This window comes from Pholcus phalangioides, unplaced genomic scaffold, assembly GCF_987345545.1.
Source record: "Pholcus phalangioides strain wild (caught in Gottingen) unplaced genomic scaffold, Ppha-v1.0 ptg000009l_1, whole genome shotgun sequence".
Lineage (NCBI taxonomy): Eukaryota > Metazoa > Arthropoda > Arachnida > Araneae > Pholcidae > Pholcus > Pholcus phalangioides.
The window spans coordinates 46,537,384-46,555,609 of NW_028301602.1; the positions used below are offsets into that span (position 1 = coordinate 46,537,384).

The window sequence follows — 18,226 nt, forward strand, 5'->3', positions numbered from 1 at the left end:
GTTCCATCGGCCCCTAATTCAGAGACATTTTTTCTCATCACCCCCCCCAACTCAAGTAAACCCATAGAATCCTATGCTGTAACTTCCATCGACCACTTTACGAAACACTGGTTTAAACCGTCAAGAACCACCCTTGGTTTATACCAATGTGTTTTCTTCAGCTTTATAATTTTTCTTCTTACAACCAGTGTAAATCACAAACAATGACTAGTACTATTATTTTCATTTTATTGCCATGAAAAAAAAATTGTACATGATTCACAGTGATTGCAAATATACAATGAAATGACAGGAATATATACATTTATTTTTTTAAAATCAATGTGGAGGAAACGAAGAGATTCTGACCAGATATAGGATTGCTACTTTTCCATTTCATTTTTTTGTTTATAATTTTTTATCATGTTGAAATAACCCTTTTTTCATATAATTTTTATATAATAGGGCCGATTCATAGATTTTCAAATCTGTTTCCCAATATGCATGAATCTGTAAAAAATAATTTAATTAATTAGAAAACTATTGTATCAAACAATCAGACATATTCAATTGAGTTTCCCAAATAAACTTAAATTTATTATTTTAAAGACTTTGAAAACAAGTACAGTGGAACACTTTGATATAACGATACTTTGTGTACAAAGAGAAAATGTTGGAGAGAGATTATCATTATATTGAGAAGCAGCAGTGTTTACTATTAGAATATAGACATTTCTAAACATTATAGCCAGGTTTCAATGTATACAGTCAAAATGCTTACATATAGCCTACCAATTTAGAGCTAAACCTGCACAGCGCTAATTTCTTGGGGGAAACGGGAAGAAAAAAAATCTTCTACATTGCTCACTGTACATCTTGATATAATGCCAACCAATTTTTATCGAGTTATTTTTAAAGAACTCACTCAAAATTTAATCTTACCAGCACCTTTCTTGTATTTATATCATTGCTATCTTTTGATATAATAAACCAGAGGGTTCTTAAACTTTTTTTCACCTGCGGCACCCCTGTCTTTAATCCACGGCTACCCAAAGCAGTTTACAAAAAAAATCGCTTCGAAAAACCTGTCAGGGGCGCCAAAGATTACAAAGATTGGGGGTGCGCAGTTTGAGAATCCCTGCAATAAATAAATATTTCAAAATTTAAAATGATGTAGAGCAGAGTTTCTGATTGATTCATTCAATAATGATTTTTTTCTTCTTCAAAACCCAGATTTAGAAGCATCACCAGATTAAAATTGGGGAAAAACTTTTGATCCATAGTACATTCTCTTATTAGATTGGATTATAGCCTAGTGAACCAAATTTTTGGCTATTACAATAGGGTATGAATGTAATCTACATATATTCTGATTTTCTTTTATGCATAGAACTGCTTATAGACAAGCAGAAAAAGTTAAATTGTGTAATCTGTAACTGTGCTTAAATAATCTAACTTCACATTTTACGTAACCAAAAAAAATCTAATACTTACAAGGTTCATATTTCGACTCTCTGATCTATGTTGCTTCGACATATTGGACATACTTCAAGCTGCAAGGCACACCGTGTACAAAATCCCCTATGAAATATAAAGATTCCCTGTCAATAAACATAATTTTATATACAGAATAACTATGTTGATATTCAACTATATAATACCTTACAAATAATTAAGTACAGTGAACCCGCTTATAACGAAATTGAAAAAACTGAATTTATTTGTTACACACAAATTTCGTTATATCCATACTGGCTTGGAAAATGGTGATTAAGCAAAATAAAACATTATTTATACAAGCACATGCTCATTTTTTAGTAATATAAGTACTTTAAAAATAGATAGTTGTAAAAATTAATCCTGCATATAAAAAATAATGAAATTTTACATAATTAAATACACTAACAAAAAAATACATTAATCATTACTAGATATGATTTTGGATGTTGAATGTTTTGTGTTAAAAACATTTGCCTAATGAGCATGCCGAATGCGAGGTCTTTTCTTTTAGTAGGATCCTGGTCAGTAGAACATATATACAGTATTTCCTTCTCACTTTTTTCGAACAATGCAAGAGCTGCTTCTGTATCAGTGCGTGGTCTTTTTCTGACTTTCTTTTTTACAGATGTTCAGATCATCATCAGATTCGTCTTTGCTCTCAATTGGAATTTCTCTTCAATTCCTCTTTGCTCTTAAAAATCATGAATCATTCCTTCGAGTAGTCTCGAATTTTTGATACATCTGTTTTTGGTTTTAAGCCAACTGTACAGCTTCAATTTTAAAAGTGCTTTGCACTTGGACATCTTGATAATTTACTCGCACACAATAACACTATTACAACCAACACCTGAATCTAGCTAAAAAGTGGCAAACAGGGATGCCAAAAGTGTTTTAGAAATATGGGTACTCAAATTGAATTTTACGTAGAAAATTTTGATTTTTGAATCAATTCTGGGATGCTCTGATGTGTGATAAAAATATTGTGGGGAGCATCTACAGTACCCCGGCTCTGATGCCACTGGTGGCAAATGCAACTAAGGCATTTTGGAGGTTACTGTCTTATAAGAATAAAATAACTAACTTTTTAATAACTTTGTTCCGAACATTCTTAAACAAAATTGGACTCAATGAAGAACAGTAAAAAAAAACAAACAAAGATTTTACAATTAATTACCAAAAAATACATCAATAAAATGTTATCCAGGAAAAAAAAAGAGGGGCATTTTCAGCTGTAGCTAAGCATTGTAGAAAGGTAAATTTTCAGATAAGAATACAAAGAAATTCTTGTTTGAAAATTTGTTATAGGCGTACTTTGCTGAAATCGATGTTCGTTATAAGCAATCAAAATAACACAGATAAGCAATACAAAATTCCCGGGACATGGAAAAACTTCATTCCAAGTGAAAATTCGTAATAACCGGGTCCAACTGTATATTAAACAACTATATGGAAATCATGACTAAAGCTTTAACTATTGACAATATAGAGAAACCATACAGCTGATTTATGCTTTTTTTTTTCTCACATTGTGCAACAAAATTTAAATATATTGATTTCTAAAGGATCTGCCCTGAGATTGGTTAATGAACGGTCATGAAATATGTTTTTGAAATAATATACTAAAAGGAAGAAATATATAGGATTGGGATCACCAATTAGAGTGCTGGCAAAATAGAGGTCGGATTAGGGGTGCCACAAGATATGAAATATTCTAATTCCAAAGAGTGTTTGCAAATGTGAAAAAGTTAAGAATCCCTGCTTTAAACAATATTGTAATTTTAGCTTTCCCTCAATAAAAGGAAGAAGGGCTTTTCAAATAGTTAAGGGGAAATCGAATTCACTGTCAAATAAATTTTTTTTCTAATTGTAATCATTCTTATATTTTTAGCTTTCACTATGTTCACTGAATGAAAAAACACATTAATTTGGGTGAATTTATTTTCTTACATAAATCTCTTTTTTAATAGGCCATCTCATAAAAAAAAAAAATTCAGAATTTTTAACAAACTTTTTAAAAATAATATGGAATTTACAATTTTTGAACAGTTAAATTGCTATTGTTTTTTCATAATTTTCACAATAATAGCTGAAGAAATGAAAATCAACAGAAGCTAAATTGAGGCTTATGATACCATTAATTTTTAAAAAAATATATATACAGTGAAACCTGTTTATAACAATATTTTCTTCTATTTTAATTTAATAATTTTTCTCTCTTTTATTTTAATATTTTCTTTATAATTTTAATATTTACTTTCCTATATAAAATAGCACAAATGATCAAACTGCGTACAACAATAACCTGTCTGCAGCAATATTTTTTCTAGGTCCCTACAGTATCATTATAGACAGGTTTTACTGTATATAAACGTTTGATCAGTGGAAAATACACAATTGTAATACATTGAAGAATATGATTTTTCATTTTCGATAAACTAAATAAGCATATGAAGAATTTTCACTCATTCACCTATGTTTGCATGGACTCAACATCACAGTAGCATTCACATCAAAACAAAGAGAGCATGATCCCTCCGTTATACCATCTTTAGTTAGTTTTTCTAATTTCAGATGCCTATAAAAGAATATAATTTCAAACATTTTATAAAATTTTAATGAAAATCATAAAAAATCTAATATAGAAAATATAGTGGGTGCATAAAAGGTAACAGGGCGTATGACATTTTACTGTCAATTATCTCTATTAATACTGTATTTAAGAATGTATAATTTTTTTAAATCATGTCTCAAAGCCACATTTACATTTAACTAAGCGGAAGTTTCAGCTCACAGGATCCACATAAAAAACTTTATTTTTCTACTTTTTATGTAAATGACCCCTTGGAAAATTTACATTTTTAGTAACTTTTTTTTTTTTTTTTCACGCCGAGCACAAGTCAGGTCTATCGCCATGGACAATTTACTACCTAGTGAGTTGTGCCGGAAGTGTAAGTATGTGTACCTAACAGTCTGAGTGCTTATCTAGTGTTGTGTATGATTTTTTAGTGCTGCCATCTATATCTCAGAAGTGGAGTGAGTGAAGTGTAATGACTGAATATTTGTACTGTTTGTAGGACTGTTGCTCTCTGTGGTGAGACTTTTTAACGGGGAGATCGGCTCGCATTTGCGCCTTGAAGTTGGGAACCACAGAAAACCAACTTCAGCCGACCACCACTGTGGTGACGGTGGGGCTCGAACCCGGATCCCCGCGATGGGAGCCAGTCACTATGACCACTCGACCACCACAGCGGCCATTTTTAGTAACTGCACGTCATTTGAAAACTTTTGTTAAAAGTATGTTTCTATAGTCAAATGTCGCAGTGATAACCACGGGGTCAACAATTTAGGACAGCCTATATAAAGATTTTAAAGGGATGGGGGAAGGGGAAAATTACTGCTATGAAAATGTTTATTTATAAAATATGGTTGGCTGAGCCCTATATGAGAGAATGCTTTGGTTGGCTACAATACAGATATTGTTTTACGTTATGCATGAATTCAATAATTGTGGAAGAACTAACAGTAGCAGAGGAATGGTTGTTATTCCAGTCAACTATGATATGAGGAAAAAAAAGAAACCATATCTAAAATAGTTAATAAGAGCAAATATAAGATTTAACGTTTGGATAATTTTTCATTATTGGTGGAATAATTTCACTGAACCAAAATTGTTTCCATATGGATGATAAATCAAGATGACAGGATATAAAATACAAAAATTTTATCGTATCATGCTATAAAATACAAAATGTATATTATCTAGTGATTTTTTTGCAAAAGTTCATACTGTCATACCTGGGAAGAACTATTTGTTCATTCACGGTAAGAGAAAAGTTGTCATTGAATGATTTGAATTTCGTCTTCTGGGGTGGATACTTGAATGACGATCTTCCGAAATTGAATTCACATTGTTGGAATGACATGAAGCTAGCAGCAGCAAAAAAACCAGACCTAAAAAAATGAAAGGGGAAAAACATAATTTTTCTAATCTATACAATCAATGTAATTGATGTGACAATGTAAATGTGATTTTTTCAGTAAGAGAGAGCATACGTGAAATGTGTGCATGTTTTTTTGTCTTTCAGAAACACATCTTCCAAAATTATGAAAAACTTTTATTTGAAATCCAAAGAATGTTTCAATGCAATATTTGCAGTTTTTCATTAAAATTTTTAATGAAAAAATAATTTGTAGTTCTCGTAATAATTTGACTTCGCTTTCTTAATACAATAACTCAACATGCCCTTGAATTTTAGAAATCTATATATATAAAATTGATTTTCTGTGTGTGTGTGTGTGTGTGTGTGTATGTATGTTCTCTATACAAATCTACAACTTTAGATCGATCGTCACCAAATTTTGCATATATACCAAATGGGACCCGACTTAAACGATAGGCTACTTTAAAATTTCGTCAGCGCAGGGCAAATGCCCCAAATGGGCTGAAAACGGTTGAACAACAATGGTTTTTGGGCCTCAACAATCACTTTCCGAACGTTTACTTTGGTTACTGTGGTTGCCTATAGTTCGTTTCAGGTTAACTTTGCAGTGAAGAGGAAGCTACGAGGGAACCGCATCACTCGTTGCTATGACAACGAAAGCCTCTTAACCTATGTATCGATGCGTGGCCTCGGTAAGGTATGGCTGATTCTCGCCAATCTCGCAGAAAAAAATATTTTTTACGTATAACGTAATGCTTTTAGAAAAAATTGCAGTCAGTTAGTAACAATTAGCTAATGAAAAAAAAAACCATCGTCAATACTTTCAGAAATTAAAGTGCGGTTTTTGAAAAAAAAAAAACTTTTTTTTTTAATTGAAAAGTATCTTAGTAACTTCTATTACCCGGTTTTCACGTTTGAATTGGGGAATAGCCCCAAATAATAATAATAAAAATGATAAGGAAAAATTTAGAATTCTTTTACTCACTTTTCCTGCCAAAATTTCCGTCGCTCACCCACCCGAACACATATACGTCGATGCCACTTGTTATCACTACAGTTTTAGTCATTTTTTATGGATTCCCATTCTATGGAATCCTTACTTGAAGTTGTAGAACTATCGGATTCTCTATTACTTATTAATTGTTGCTCCAACATGTGTTCCATCAGGCAATCTGCAATCGAAAATTCCTTCCTTTTCAATAACGTGCTCCATTATTGCCAAAAAGAACGGAGAACGTTTTAGCGAGTTTCTATCTCTGGTGAAAAGAAAGATACAACTGTCACAGAAGGAAAAAAATACACTGCAAGCCTAAACCATTGTGGGTCTCTCTCTCTCTCTCTTGCTTATTTATATTTATCTGGAGAGACACTGAAGGGGCATCTGGAGGAACAGCCTCTGCTGTGATTTTTGTAAATAATTGTTAAATATGATATTTGATGATGAAGAAATTCTGGAGAGGTAGGGCTTCGCTGGGTGGTGCGCATGTGCAACATCTGGAGCCACAGCTTGGTAAGGAGCCAGATGGCAGAATTGCATCAAATCAGGTCGGAACGAGCGGCCCACAGGGACACCACTAATGCTAGGCTGCTTGATGGGAGGGGGGGGGGGACTGGATAGTGCCCTCATCATGGATAAAAAGAGGAAAGAGGGCTGGATGTGCCGGACCGGATGGCCTTCGAATGTATCTCGAGGGCTTCCCGGTCGGACACCTTCAGCACTCTCCAGCACGGACCAACTCAGCCGAGTAAATGGCTAATATCCCTAGCGGGACAGAGCCAGGTCCCTGCCTGGTAAGAAGAAGAAGCCTCTGCTGTGGGGGAGAAGAGGGCGTGTTGGTGTGGGTGCAAAAGAGACATTACTTATGTCAACACCCTCCGTTATCGGCTATTGGAATTCAGAAACCACCCCTATCCTACGAACATGGCAAGAAATAGATAATTTAAAAAAAAGGGGGGGGGCGCCTGGAACCGTAACCTACACCCATAAAGAGAGCCTCTCACAACGGTATCGGCACTGTGGTGAAAGAGGGACACTTCCTCTATCTAATCTATGAGTGAATATTTGAATTCCTTGAAGGCTATTTTCGAGAGAGAAAAAAACTGGATATTCTTCTGGGTGTGTAGACCTATAACTACATACAAAACTGAATGAAAAATTGTATCTATTGGAAAATTCAACAAAATGACGATATAATATATATATATATATATAATTATGCAACCAAAAAAAAAAGCACTACAGTGATATTGGCGGGGAAAATTTCTTGGAAATCGCGCGAAAGTGTTCTTGAGCTCGCCATGGATTTCTGATAATGGTAACCAATATTTTATCTAATTTAATAATTTTAAACGAATATACATTGGTTCAAAACGGTATTTTTTCAGTATCTTTTTCAAAATCATAAAAAAAATTGAAATATTCTATATAAATGATCATCAGAAACCTCCGATGTATGGGAACTATATTTTGTGGCGAAGGAATACACTCTCTACCTTTCTTTCACTGCAAAGTTAACCTGAAACAAACTATAGCAATGCGTTTGAGACGTGTTTTATGCCTTTACAATGGTTTGTCACTTCTCAAATCCTGTTAGTATATGTATAATAGTTTATGCCTTTATAATGGCTTGCTACTTTTTCGATACTCTCAGTAATGAGGCTTTTTGAATAGACGTCATAATCATCATCAGCATCGCTTTGAGGGTCAGGAAAAGGATGATCCCCATAGAAATCAATGTTAAAATTGCCCATTTTACTGTAGAAATGCGGAAATTTTGTGGGGTTTCCTGTCACAATAATTTTAAAAATTGTATTGAATTCTCGATTTTTTAAATATTGAGTTCGCTTAGAGATATGAAGCCCAGGAGATTAAATATGAAGTAATTAACCGGACCTACTTTTGAGTCGGATATTCATGCAATAACATTGATTTAAACTTTTTATTTATATCTTTTGAAGTAAGAAAATTAATGTCTCCTTATTGTCTAACTGCATAAATTCATATAGTTTAGATTGTTTTAAAATTAATTATGGGCTCATAAAGTACATCGAAGAAATTCCACAGTTTTACTATTTTTTGAAGCAGAAACCGGCAGATGAATAACTAGAACTTTAAGGGGGGGGGGGCGGAAATCGAAATACTTGGCACCCATTGAAAAAGAAAAAAATACATATATTCATTTCTACGTTTCTTGAAATCTAGATTTGTTTATTTCGTGAGTTGCACAGGAAGTCGCCATATTGGTTCAACTTGAACACGGTTTGTATGTCCCTAAAAGAAAGAGGGAGATATCACGTGATCCAAAACGTTTCATTGAAGAAAACCCGGGCAATGCCGGGTATTATAGCTAGTATAAAATAAAATAGATTATATTTAAAATTTAAATATATTCAAAAGCAGTTTATTTTCAAATCCATCGCACACTACACACACACAATGCTGTTAGTTTGCTAAAAACATGACATATCAAGAGGATAGTCATAAGTCAGGGCTAAAAAATCAGAAAAATATTTAGATGATTGTCAAAGTTCTTAGGAACTTAACACAATGAAATAAATTTCACTTGCTTTCATAACTGATATACCAACTAATTTATCTTGACACTTTAATCTATCAGTATGATATTGTAATGGTCACCCCAGACAAGGATTTTGCAGTCACATGAAATGCTAAGCACGTACCCGATTCATTTAGTTATTTGAGAATTTTCAAGCCCAAACTAGAAAATTATACTAAAAAACACCGGATGTACTAACTGATAAAACAAAATTATAAAATTGTTTCTTACTTTGCATTCTGGAATACTTGATTACAATAAGCAACAGTTCGTCCATTGAGATAGAATGTTATTTGCTGTTTTTTCAAATCTATAAGGGAACCAACTACATCACCTATAAAAAAATCAGTTTTGTTTTTGCTCAAACAAGTTTTTCTAATGAACCAATTATAAAGCGCAATAAAAAAATTTCAGACTCAGGGGTAATCAAGTCTAATAATGAAGACTGAGAAATCAAAAACGCCATAGAAAAATTTCAAATAAGACTAGCAAATTATAAAATGCTAGATCAACAAAAGTTAAAGAATAAAATTATGTTGATTATTAGGCAAAACTACTAAAGAATTGTTACAATACATCATAGATGTAATTCCTGAGGAAAATAGTATCATGGTATTTAAAAATATGTTTGTTACCATGTTTTTTCCCTCTATATGATTATATTAAATAATGGTTCTATGTAATAGAAATGAAGTTTTGATTAAGAGGAGAGTTAAATATAGTGGAGTAAAACTCCAGGCTATGAATAGCAATCATTAAATAACTGCAAAATAATTAAATGTTTTCAATATTAATGTGTAGTAAGTAAAATAAATTGATCAAATAATCAACTATCCCTTTCATGCTGTGAAATTCATTTATGTTCACACTTCAAATTGATTCTTCTGAAATTAATCTGAGCAATTAAAATCAATTGAAACATGATTTTCTACTACACTTAAACCAGTGAAAGAAAATGCTACATGACCAATTTTTTTTTTTATAACAATGCCTGTATCTTAAACCTCATAATTTTCCCATATCTTGGATGGCATAAGCAGATATAGGGTAGGGATGATTCCAACATTTAGTAAAAAAATGTGTATTATTGGCAGAAGCGGGAGGCAGACATTCGTCTCCCCCTCACTATGCGCATTCTTTGTAATCCCGCCTGTATCTACTTATGTTGGATGAAAACAGCAATAAAAACAATTTATAGATTAATCCTTAACTGGCATTGTAAAAATTTTGTGTGTAACTGGCGTTGCAGTGCCAATTGCACCCAAGCAAGTATTAATGCATTAAAAAAATCAACAAAAAGAGTTTTATAAAAGGAATAGGTTTTTTACATGACTTCATTCATCTATCAATCAAGTCACTAAATAATTTCTTCTCAATTTACTTTAAATATTTTCTCAAAATGATCTTTTAATAAGACACGTTTCGAAAGAAATGGAGGGATACATGACTTTTGTAAGTTTTTAAAACTACATATTAAACTTTTTGAACATAATTTTTATGATTAAAAAAATGAACAGATATGTATTTTAAAATACAGGGTGATTCAAAAAAGATGAGAAAACTTTAAGAGGTGATAGTACACATCAATACAAACAATTGTCATCAAAGAATGCATGATCTAACATGAAACGGAAACAGCCGCTCAAATGTTAAAACAGCATTCCTGTTGAAATTTACGGGAGAAAAAGAACACTGTGCATATAAATGTAACCTGGGAAAGAAACCACCATATGCAAATCTGCATCACAGTGAATAAAAGGCATAGATGCCAGCCCTGTGAAATTATACGAAGAGTGCAATCGTTCTAACAGTTGTAACGTACAAGATAATGGTGCACTTTAGTAATACTGAAAAAACAGACATGCATTTCATTTACAGAGCTGCAAACAGAAGAACCACAGAGGCAGCACGAATATACGGTGAGCATTTTCCCCACAGGCAGTTGTCCAATCCGAAAACATTTGCATGCTTGCCTTGGCAGCTGCGCGAAACGGGATCCTTTCTTGCCTTCCAGTCTGATGCAGGTCATACAAGGGCTGCCAGAACAGCAGGTGTGGATTTTGGAAATGGTGGCAGATTCACCAACTACAAGCCATGAGCTGTGGGCCGTAGCCTTGGTATGCCACAATCCATGACATGGCAGGTGCTGAAGGGAGAGAGGTTGCACCCATACCATTTTCTCTCTCTCACGCACGCACACACACACAAGTCTAATCATTGAATAAAGAATATCATTCTCGCAGCGTAGACTTTGTCCACTAGCTCCTACAGCAGAGTGAAGCACATACAGTTGTTGCTGCAACTGTTTTTTTTCTCAGATGGATGAACTTTCGCACGAGATGGTGCATTTAATACCCACAATAAACATATCTGAGCATCTGTAAATCCACATGCGCATCAGCGACGTTTCTCCATCAATGTTTGAGCAGGAATCATCGGCGACCACCTAATAGGACCGAATCTTCTGCCTGAACACCTTGACGAGGGCAAATACCGGACGTTTGTGCAAGAGGATGTTCCAACTGCCCACCAGAAGTGTATGTGGTTCTAGCACGATGGAGCTCTAGTCCATTTTGGATGGATGACAGGTATGGCACTATCTGGAAGTCATTTTTCCAAATCAATGAATCGAGTGAGGTGGTCCTGTAGCTTGACCATCACAATCGCCCGATCTGTTGTGTCTTGATTTCTTTTTGTGGGAAAAGCTGAAGAGTCTGGTGTATGAGACTCCACTTGACTGTGAAGAGGACCTAATTGCAAGTCTTTCGGTTGCTGCTGGGGAGGTTCACGATATACGTGCAATACTCCAGAGTGTTCACCAATCCTTCCTTCGCCGCTGTTCTTCTTGCATCACTGTTGGCGGTCGCTCTTTTAAGAAATTATTGTAAATTATTCGTTGAAATTGCTTTTTTAACATACACATTTTTTTTGTGTTTTCTCCTTATATCCTCGGTTTTACTATATTGTGTCCTATAGCACGTTTGCATTTCATTTTAGACCAGGCAATCTTTGATGAAAATTGTTTGTTTTTGCGTGCACTACCACCTCTAAGTTTTTCCCATCTTTCCTGAATCATCATAATATTCACCATATTTTTACAAGTCTTATTTGAAGTCAGAAATGCAGTTCTTGCAAACAACACCACATGTTGATCCCACAGATCTTATGAAGATTCACTAACGGCATTATCCTCTGTTCAACCTAGGTTGAATGTTTACGATTAATTTGAAATCGCTATCAAAATAACTGACGCTCCTCGGAGACGCCATTCTGATCAGAACACTTCAGCATTCAGATAAAAAAGCTTTATGCAAGTGGTCCGGTAGGGTCATTTCATACCCCACAAAAACTTCGACCAATGACAATAGAAGAAAAAAAAAACCAGAAGAACATCATAAATTTGTCAAACACGTGTAAACCAACAGCTTGAAAAGTACTGATAACAGGATGGACAAGATGTATTTATTTCTCAAGGGGCGGGAAGATGAGCAATGCATGGGGTATGAAATGACCCCACCATGGCAGTTAAGGGTTAAAAAATACTTCTAAAACACTGGAATGATGATCCATGGCTTCTTTCTTCTTTCATACATTTTCCTTCATAAACATTGAAGAAATTGGTCAATACATGAATTTGATCAATTTGTCACACCCTAGTCATTTAATATCCTGAAGGCTAATTAGACACCTCATCTAGATGTCAAAGTCAATTCCGAACAACCGATTCTTCTGCATTACTCTCATTTAAACTGAAGATTGGTATGTTAACCACTGGGTTGGGGAATGGAATCCGATTGTAATCCCTCCACGAAGATGAAAGCACAAGAAATATAACCCGTTTGAAGATTTGAAACAGTGGAAAAAAGACAAAAAACAAGCTGTGTTCTCACCTGCTTTCCAACGATGATGGCCATTTGAATAACTTGATGCATTATACCATATAAGTTGCCTACAACCATCATATGCTAAAGAATATTCATCATCACCAATTCCATAGCCTTCCTATCCAAAAACAAATTCAACAAACAGTGTTTTCTTTCCAGAAAAACAATTTCACAGTTCATCATGATTTAGAGTTTCCAAAATATAACCCCTTATTTTAAATACAGGGGCGAGATATCTCAACCTTGAGTAGATGGAAGAAACACATTTGAGCTCTCTCTCAGTTCTAAACGCGACTCCTTGCTGGTGATCCTGTAAATGGGAACTGCTTTTTTTTTCTCCTTTGCCAAAGCATTATTATTTTTTTCATTTCTACCTACCTGCGGTTTGACAAGTGATATAATTTACATATAAGGTGAGAGTGGCTGGGAAAATGGGAAAGAATTGAAAAACTGCTCCACTCATCGTTTGCTCTTTATTTTATATATTTTAACAACGATACCAGTTTTGAAGATTTATCTCAGGCACTTCAACTGTAGATCGTCCAAATTTTTTCTCAAAAATCTGTAAATTATTAAGGGGAAATTATTGCTATGGAGATGTATATGGTGCAAGACATGTGGAAACTTTACATCTAGTAAAAACTCACTTATGAACAAGCTTATTATTGATTAATACACTTATACATAAGAGAAACAGAATTTTGTGACCATATAACAACTTTCAGACCTCGAAAAACAAATAGCTGCATGATGCTATTTTGCATGCAAATCCCAAGTGGGACACATTTTTTGTGCACAGTGGTCACAAATGGACTGATGTATATCTATGTGACCAGAGAGACAGTGTCATTGTACAGAAATTACTATTCTAAAGGGCAACTGACAGAGGCTTTAACTAGGGAAGGGGAGAGAGGAGGAAAATAATTAAAATTCAAGAACGCATTAGAGCTAAATTTCAAGTTTCATTTTATGACTTTTCATTCAAATATAAAATAATTGGCACTTACGTGATTGAGAAATTTACTATTTTTTGTAGCCCAGCCTATTTGCATCACACCAGATGTGATAACAGTAGCTTCATAATACCACACACCAGAATCGACTTTCGAAGTACACCTTACACTTTCAAAAGATGAAGCATCACAGCGAGCCTAGGTGGAGTAGAAGTGAGGGGAGTGTATAGTATTAATGTACTATAGTATGTACAATAGTATTAATGTGCTATTTAAAATCTTTTAGAATATATCAAAGTTTTTCCAATATCAATGATGTATATCAAAGTTGGTCTTCATTTCTGATAATTTTCAATTTCACACACGATCCATATTTATTTATTTATTTATCACACACACACAACTAAGTAGGCAAGATTGCACTTACACTTTTAAGTTTCAAAACTAAAAACATAAAGGAACATAAATAAAATAGAAAAACACTTCATATAAGGTGTACAGTTAAAATCGTCCAAGGAAGAAACGAATCTAGCATAAGGAGCAGAAACGAGGTCATGTGGAAGGCTGAACGGCGCATCTAAAGCCATAAAGATAGCAATCGCCTCTGGCCACTGGAATTTTTTATTGAAGATAAAAAACTCCAGTGGCCAGAGGCCCCATCCCCCCACTCCAAGGAGTGGATACCAAGTATCTCGAGTCTCTTTTGGTATGATCTTCCACCAATATCTGTAAGTTGTTTGGTAAAAACCCTTTGGGGACTCTCGATGCGTAATATGTCTTTAATTTTATATGGACACCACACCTGCGAGCAGTATTCAAGAATAGGTTGGACTTATGTGCAAAAAGTGAGTCAGGGTATGCATATCGCACCTACTGTACGCATCTTATATGCGACTATTGGCCCTGCAGACCATATTACGATAATGATCAGTGAAGTCGAGATAACCAGATATCGAAATAAACAGATCAGAGTATATGGTCAAGTGTTGCAAAACTTCATGATCCTTCTGATAGTAGACAGAGTCAGTGGGTCTGCCTAGATGCATAGAGCCACTCTTGATGATGGAAATAGGAAGATTGTTCTGGCAACTCCAATAGAATAGACAAAAGCAGGCCGTCTCAAGGCTCATTGTGTTGTCTGTTGTTGAAAGCTAACAAGGGAAAATGCATGGACCTGGCCTGACCACGGCAGAGGCTCACCTGTGGATGGAAATAGGAAGATTGTTCTGGCAACTCCAATAGAATAGACGAAAACAGGCAGTCTCAAGGCCCATTGTGTTGTCTGGTGTTGAAAGCTTATGAGGGAAAACGTGTGGAAATGGCCTTGCCACAGCGGAGGCTCACCCAAGCCAACAAGCCAATGAGGGAAGATGTGGACCTGGCCTGGCCACGGCAGAGGGCTCACCCAAGTCAACGAGGGAAGACGCGTGGACCTGTCCTAGCCATGGCGGAGGGCTCACCCAAGTCAACAAGCCAACGTGGGAAGACGCGTGGGTCCAGAACCTGACCTGGCCATAGCGGAGGGCTCACCCGAGCCAATGAAGGAAGACGTGGTCCAGGACCTGGCCATGGAGGAGGGCTCACCCGAGCCAACAAGGAAAGATGCATGGAGTGTTTTTATATTCATGTGTTAATATAATAATGTGTTTTTATATTCATGTATTTTATATGCATAATAAAGCACCCGACACTGCCCAGGCCCCCCCCCTCATCCGGGGCAATGGCTAAAATTGACAATGGTCGATAGAGTCTGGGAACTGCAGGGTGCGAAATGAAATGTCTATTGTTGAGAATAGCTTTATATCATCTGCGAATTGTAGAATGGGAAAGACGACTTGAGCTATGTCATTAGTGAACAAAGTGAGTAGAATAGGACCCAGCACACATCCTTGGATAATATCGCTTGGTACGGCCGACTCCCTGACACAGACCCAGACACTCGAACATGATGGACTCTGTCTGACAGTAGGACATGAATCATCTTGACTGTTTTGCCAGGAACACCCATATCTGTTAGCTTTCTTAAAAGCATTGATCTGTCTACTTTATCGAAGGCCTTATTAAAATCCACATAGATGAAATCAACATTGTGACCTTTATCAATAGTCGACCACGACAGTGGGCGACTAATCACTGAACAGGTAAAGAGTGGCCCGGTATGAAACCATATTGGGTAGAAGGTATAAGACCCATCTCAATTACATATGGAAGGAAGCGATTGACAATACATCTTCCAAAAATTTTGCAGGTGATGTCGGTCAAGGAAATTGGGCGATAATTGCATGGATCTGATGCAGAACCCTAAACCCTTTTTGTAGACCGGAATGGTAATTGCGGAGTGCCAGGAATAAGGGATGATCTCATGGATGTAAAAGTAGGAAAATAGAAAACTGAGGAGTGGAGATATAACGTCAAAGAGGAGTTTGAAGTAAATGCCTGGAACTCCACCGGGACCCAGGGATGCACTGGTGGAAAGAGAGGAAATAATGAACTGTATTGTCTGGATATTGAACGTCACTAGAAATCAGATGGTCTCCCGCAAGGTCACTGGTGGAATGGTCATAGCCCTGTCCAACAGGACTGTAGGAACGAGAAAAGATGTCAATGAAGGTATTAGCCTTCTCAAGGTCTTCAGCTACTACTGAATTGTTCAGAGACACAGAGATGCTCCTAGACGCACAAAGTCTATAGCGAACATCTTTATAAAAATAATTGCAATCGTGATTCATGCAAAGTTTTTGAAGATGCAAACGCTCTCTATGCTGCACATAGTCTGAGTAGATCTATGACATATTTTTGTAGTTACCTTTGGAAAGTTGAGAGGGAAAGTTCTTAAAATGGCACCACAGGCATATAGTTTTCTTTTGTTGCACATACATAGAACTCTATCTGATCTACGAGAGATCCTACAAGGTGGGATATGATCTTCGGAGCGACGATAGAGAGTAGGGAGGACATTTATTACCGCCTGGTTGTAGACCTTGGTGACAACAGAAGATAACAGAGAGTAGTTGGCCTTAAAGTAATTTAACGATCAATTGGATTGTACATCTGAGGTAATAAGTAATGAGAAATGAAGTGGAAGATGGAACAGGTTGTCACTGTAACAGAATAAATATAGTGAAAACAAGTCCTGGACCAACGAGGGGGTCGTAGTGAAGAGGAGATCCAAGGAATCGACCGCTCTTGTAGGAAAGTGGACCAACTGGACAAGACCCAGTTCGGTAGAATATTCCACGAACTGTGACCCCACACCAGATGAACACCTACCGGTTGGCCAGTCAATGCTATGGATTAAAATCACCAAACAAAACCACCGAACAGAGCTGGGAAAGCTCACTCCAAAAGACAGACCAATAGTCAGTAGAGCAAGACCTATTAGGAGGGACATAAGCCGAAATCAACCTGCATCTATTATTTCGACACTTGATGTCCACTGACACAATCTTGATCTCGTGGCCCATATGGGGCCTGGAGAGCAGCTTCAGTTTAAGTTTGATATTAATAAAAAGGCACAAACCACTTGAAGAAAAAGATTGATCGTGCTGAAATACCTCATATTCCGGTAAGCCTATTAAAGGTGTTGGGATAGACTGATTCAGCCAAGACTCGGCTATGCCCAAGATGTCAATATCATGTGCTCGAATGAAATAGTGTAGATTGAACAGTTTATTCATTATACTTCTAAGATTCATAAAAATGCCAATCAATCCCGTTTTGGGGGGTGCTCGAAGAAGGACATTGTTTGGAGCTGTGAGGAACCACATTGTAGTCATTGTTGATTAACAATGTCGCTCGGAGGTGGGATATTCTAAACGTTGGCTGGATCGATAGGAGAATCAACAATAAGATGAGTACCAAAGAATTCTCTTATGTGGATGCCCGATGGCCAGAGTGAAGGGTCGCTCAATACGTCGAAGTTATCATTGGTGGAAGTTAAGATGAATGAGGCATAGCTAGAGGCATTCCTTGTGTTAAGTTTGACGCAATAGAACTCAAAATAAAGATTACCCAGATGGCAGTGGATGTTGCGAGATTGAAGTGTCTGAGGAAAACCTGTGCACCACTCTCACTTGAGACGAGGGGGAGGTTCCCACCCTGAACTTGGTTCGGCGTTCCAGAGCAGGAGCAGCACTAATGTGCTGGCTGTGAGCAACAGGGCCATGTATAGTCGACACCGATCCCAAGTGAGGAGGGTCAGTGCGAGCAGCAGAACCATCAGGCAGGTCATTTGAAGCAGTAAGGAGATTACATGCAACATGGGCATAGGAAGGTACCAGAATCTAGTCAGGTACCAAGACATTATCACTCGAACCAGGTGCAATATTCAGCTTCGATGGTAGCAATTTAAATAGAGTAGAGATGTCCTGCTGCATTGAATGTATAACAAGCGCTAAGCTCTCCAATTTATT

General features: G+C 36.2%; 1 protein-coding gene across 1 annotated transcript in view; it reads right to left on the bottom strand.

Moving 5' to 3' along the window:
* Window positions 1–209: 209 nt before the first annotated feature.
* LOC149083210 (RING finger and SPRY domain-containing protein 1-like) overlaps window positions 210–18,226 on the bottom strand; it is a 46,017-nt gene continuing 28,000 nt past the window's right edge. Inside the window, exons 11-17 of the mRNA XM_089236406.1 lie at window positions 13,869–14,012; window positions 12,868–12,979; window positions 9,209–9,311; window positions 5,275–5,430; window positions 3,950–4,054; window positions 1,474–1,560; window positions 210–489 (exon numbers count right to left, since the gene is read on the bottom strand). Coding sequence (XP_089092532.1) covers window positions 1,479–1,560; window positions 3,950–4,054; window positions 5,275–5,430; window positions 9,209–9,311; window positions 12,868–12,979; window positions 13,869–14,012 — 702 coding nt within the window. The 3' untranslated portion in view covers window positions 210–489; window positions 1,474–1,478. The remainder of the gene's footprint in view (window positions 490–1,473; window positions 1,561–3,949; window positions 4,055–5,274; window positions 5,431–9,208; window positions 9,312–12,867; window positions 12,980–13,868; window positions 14,013–18,226) is intronic.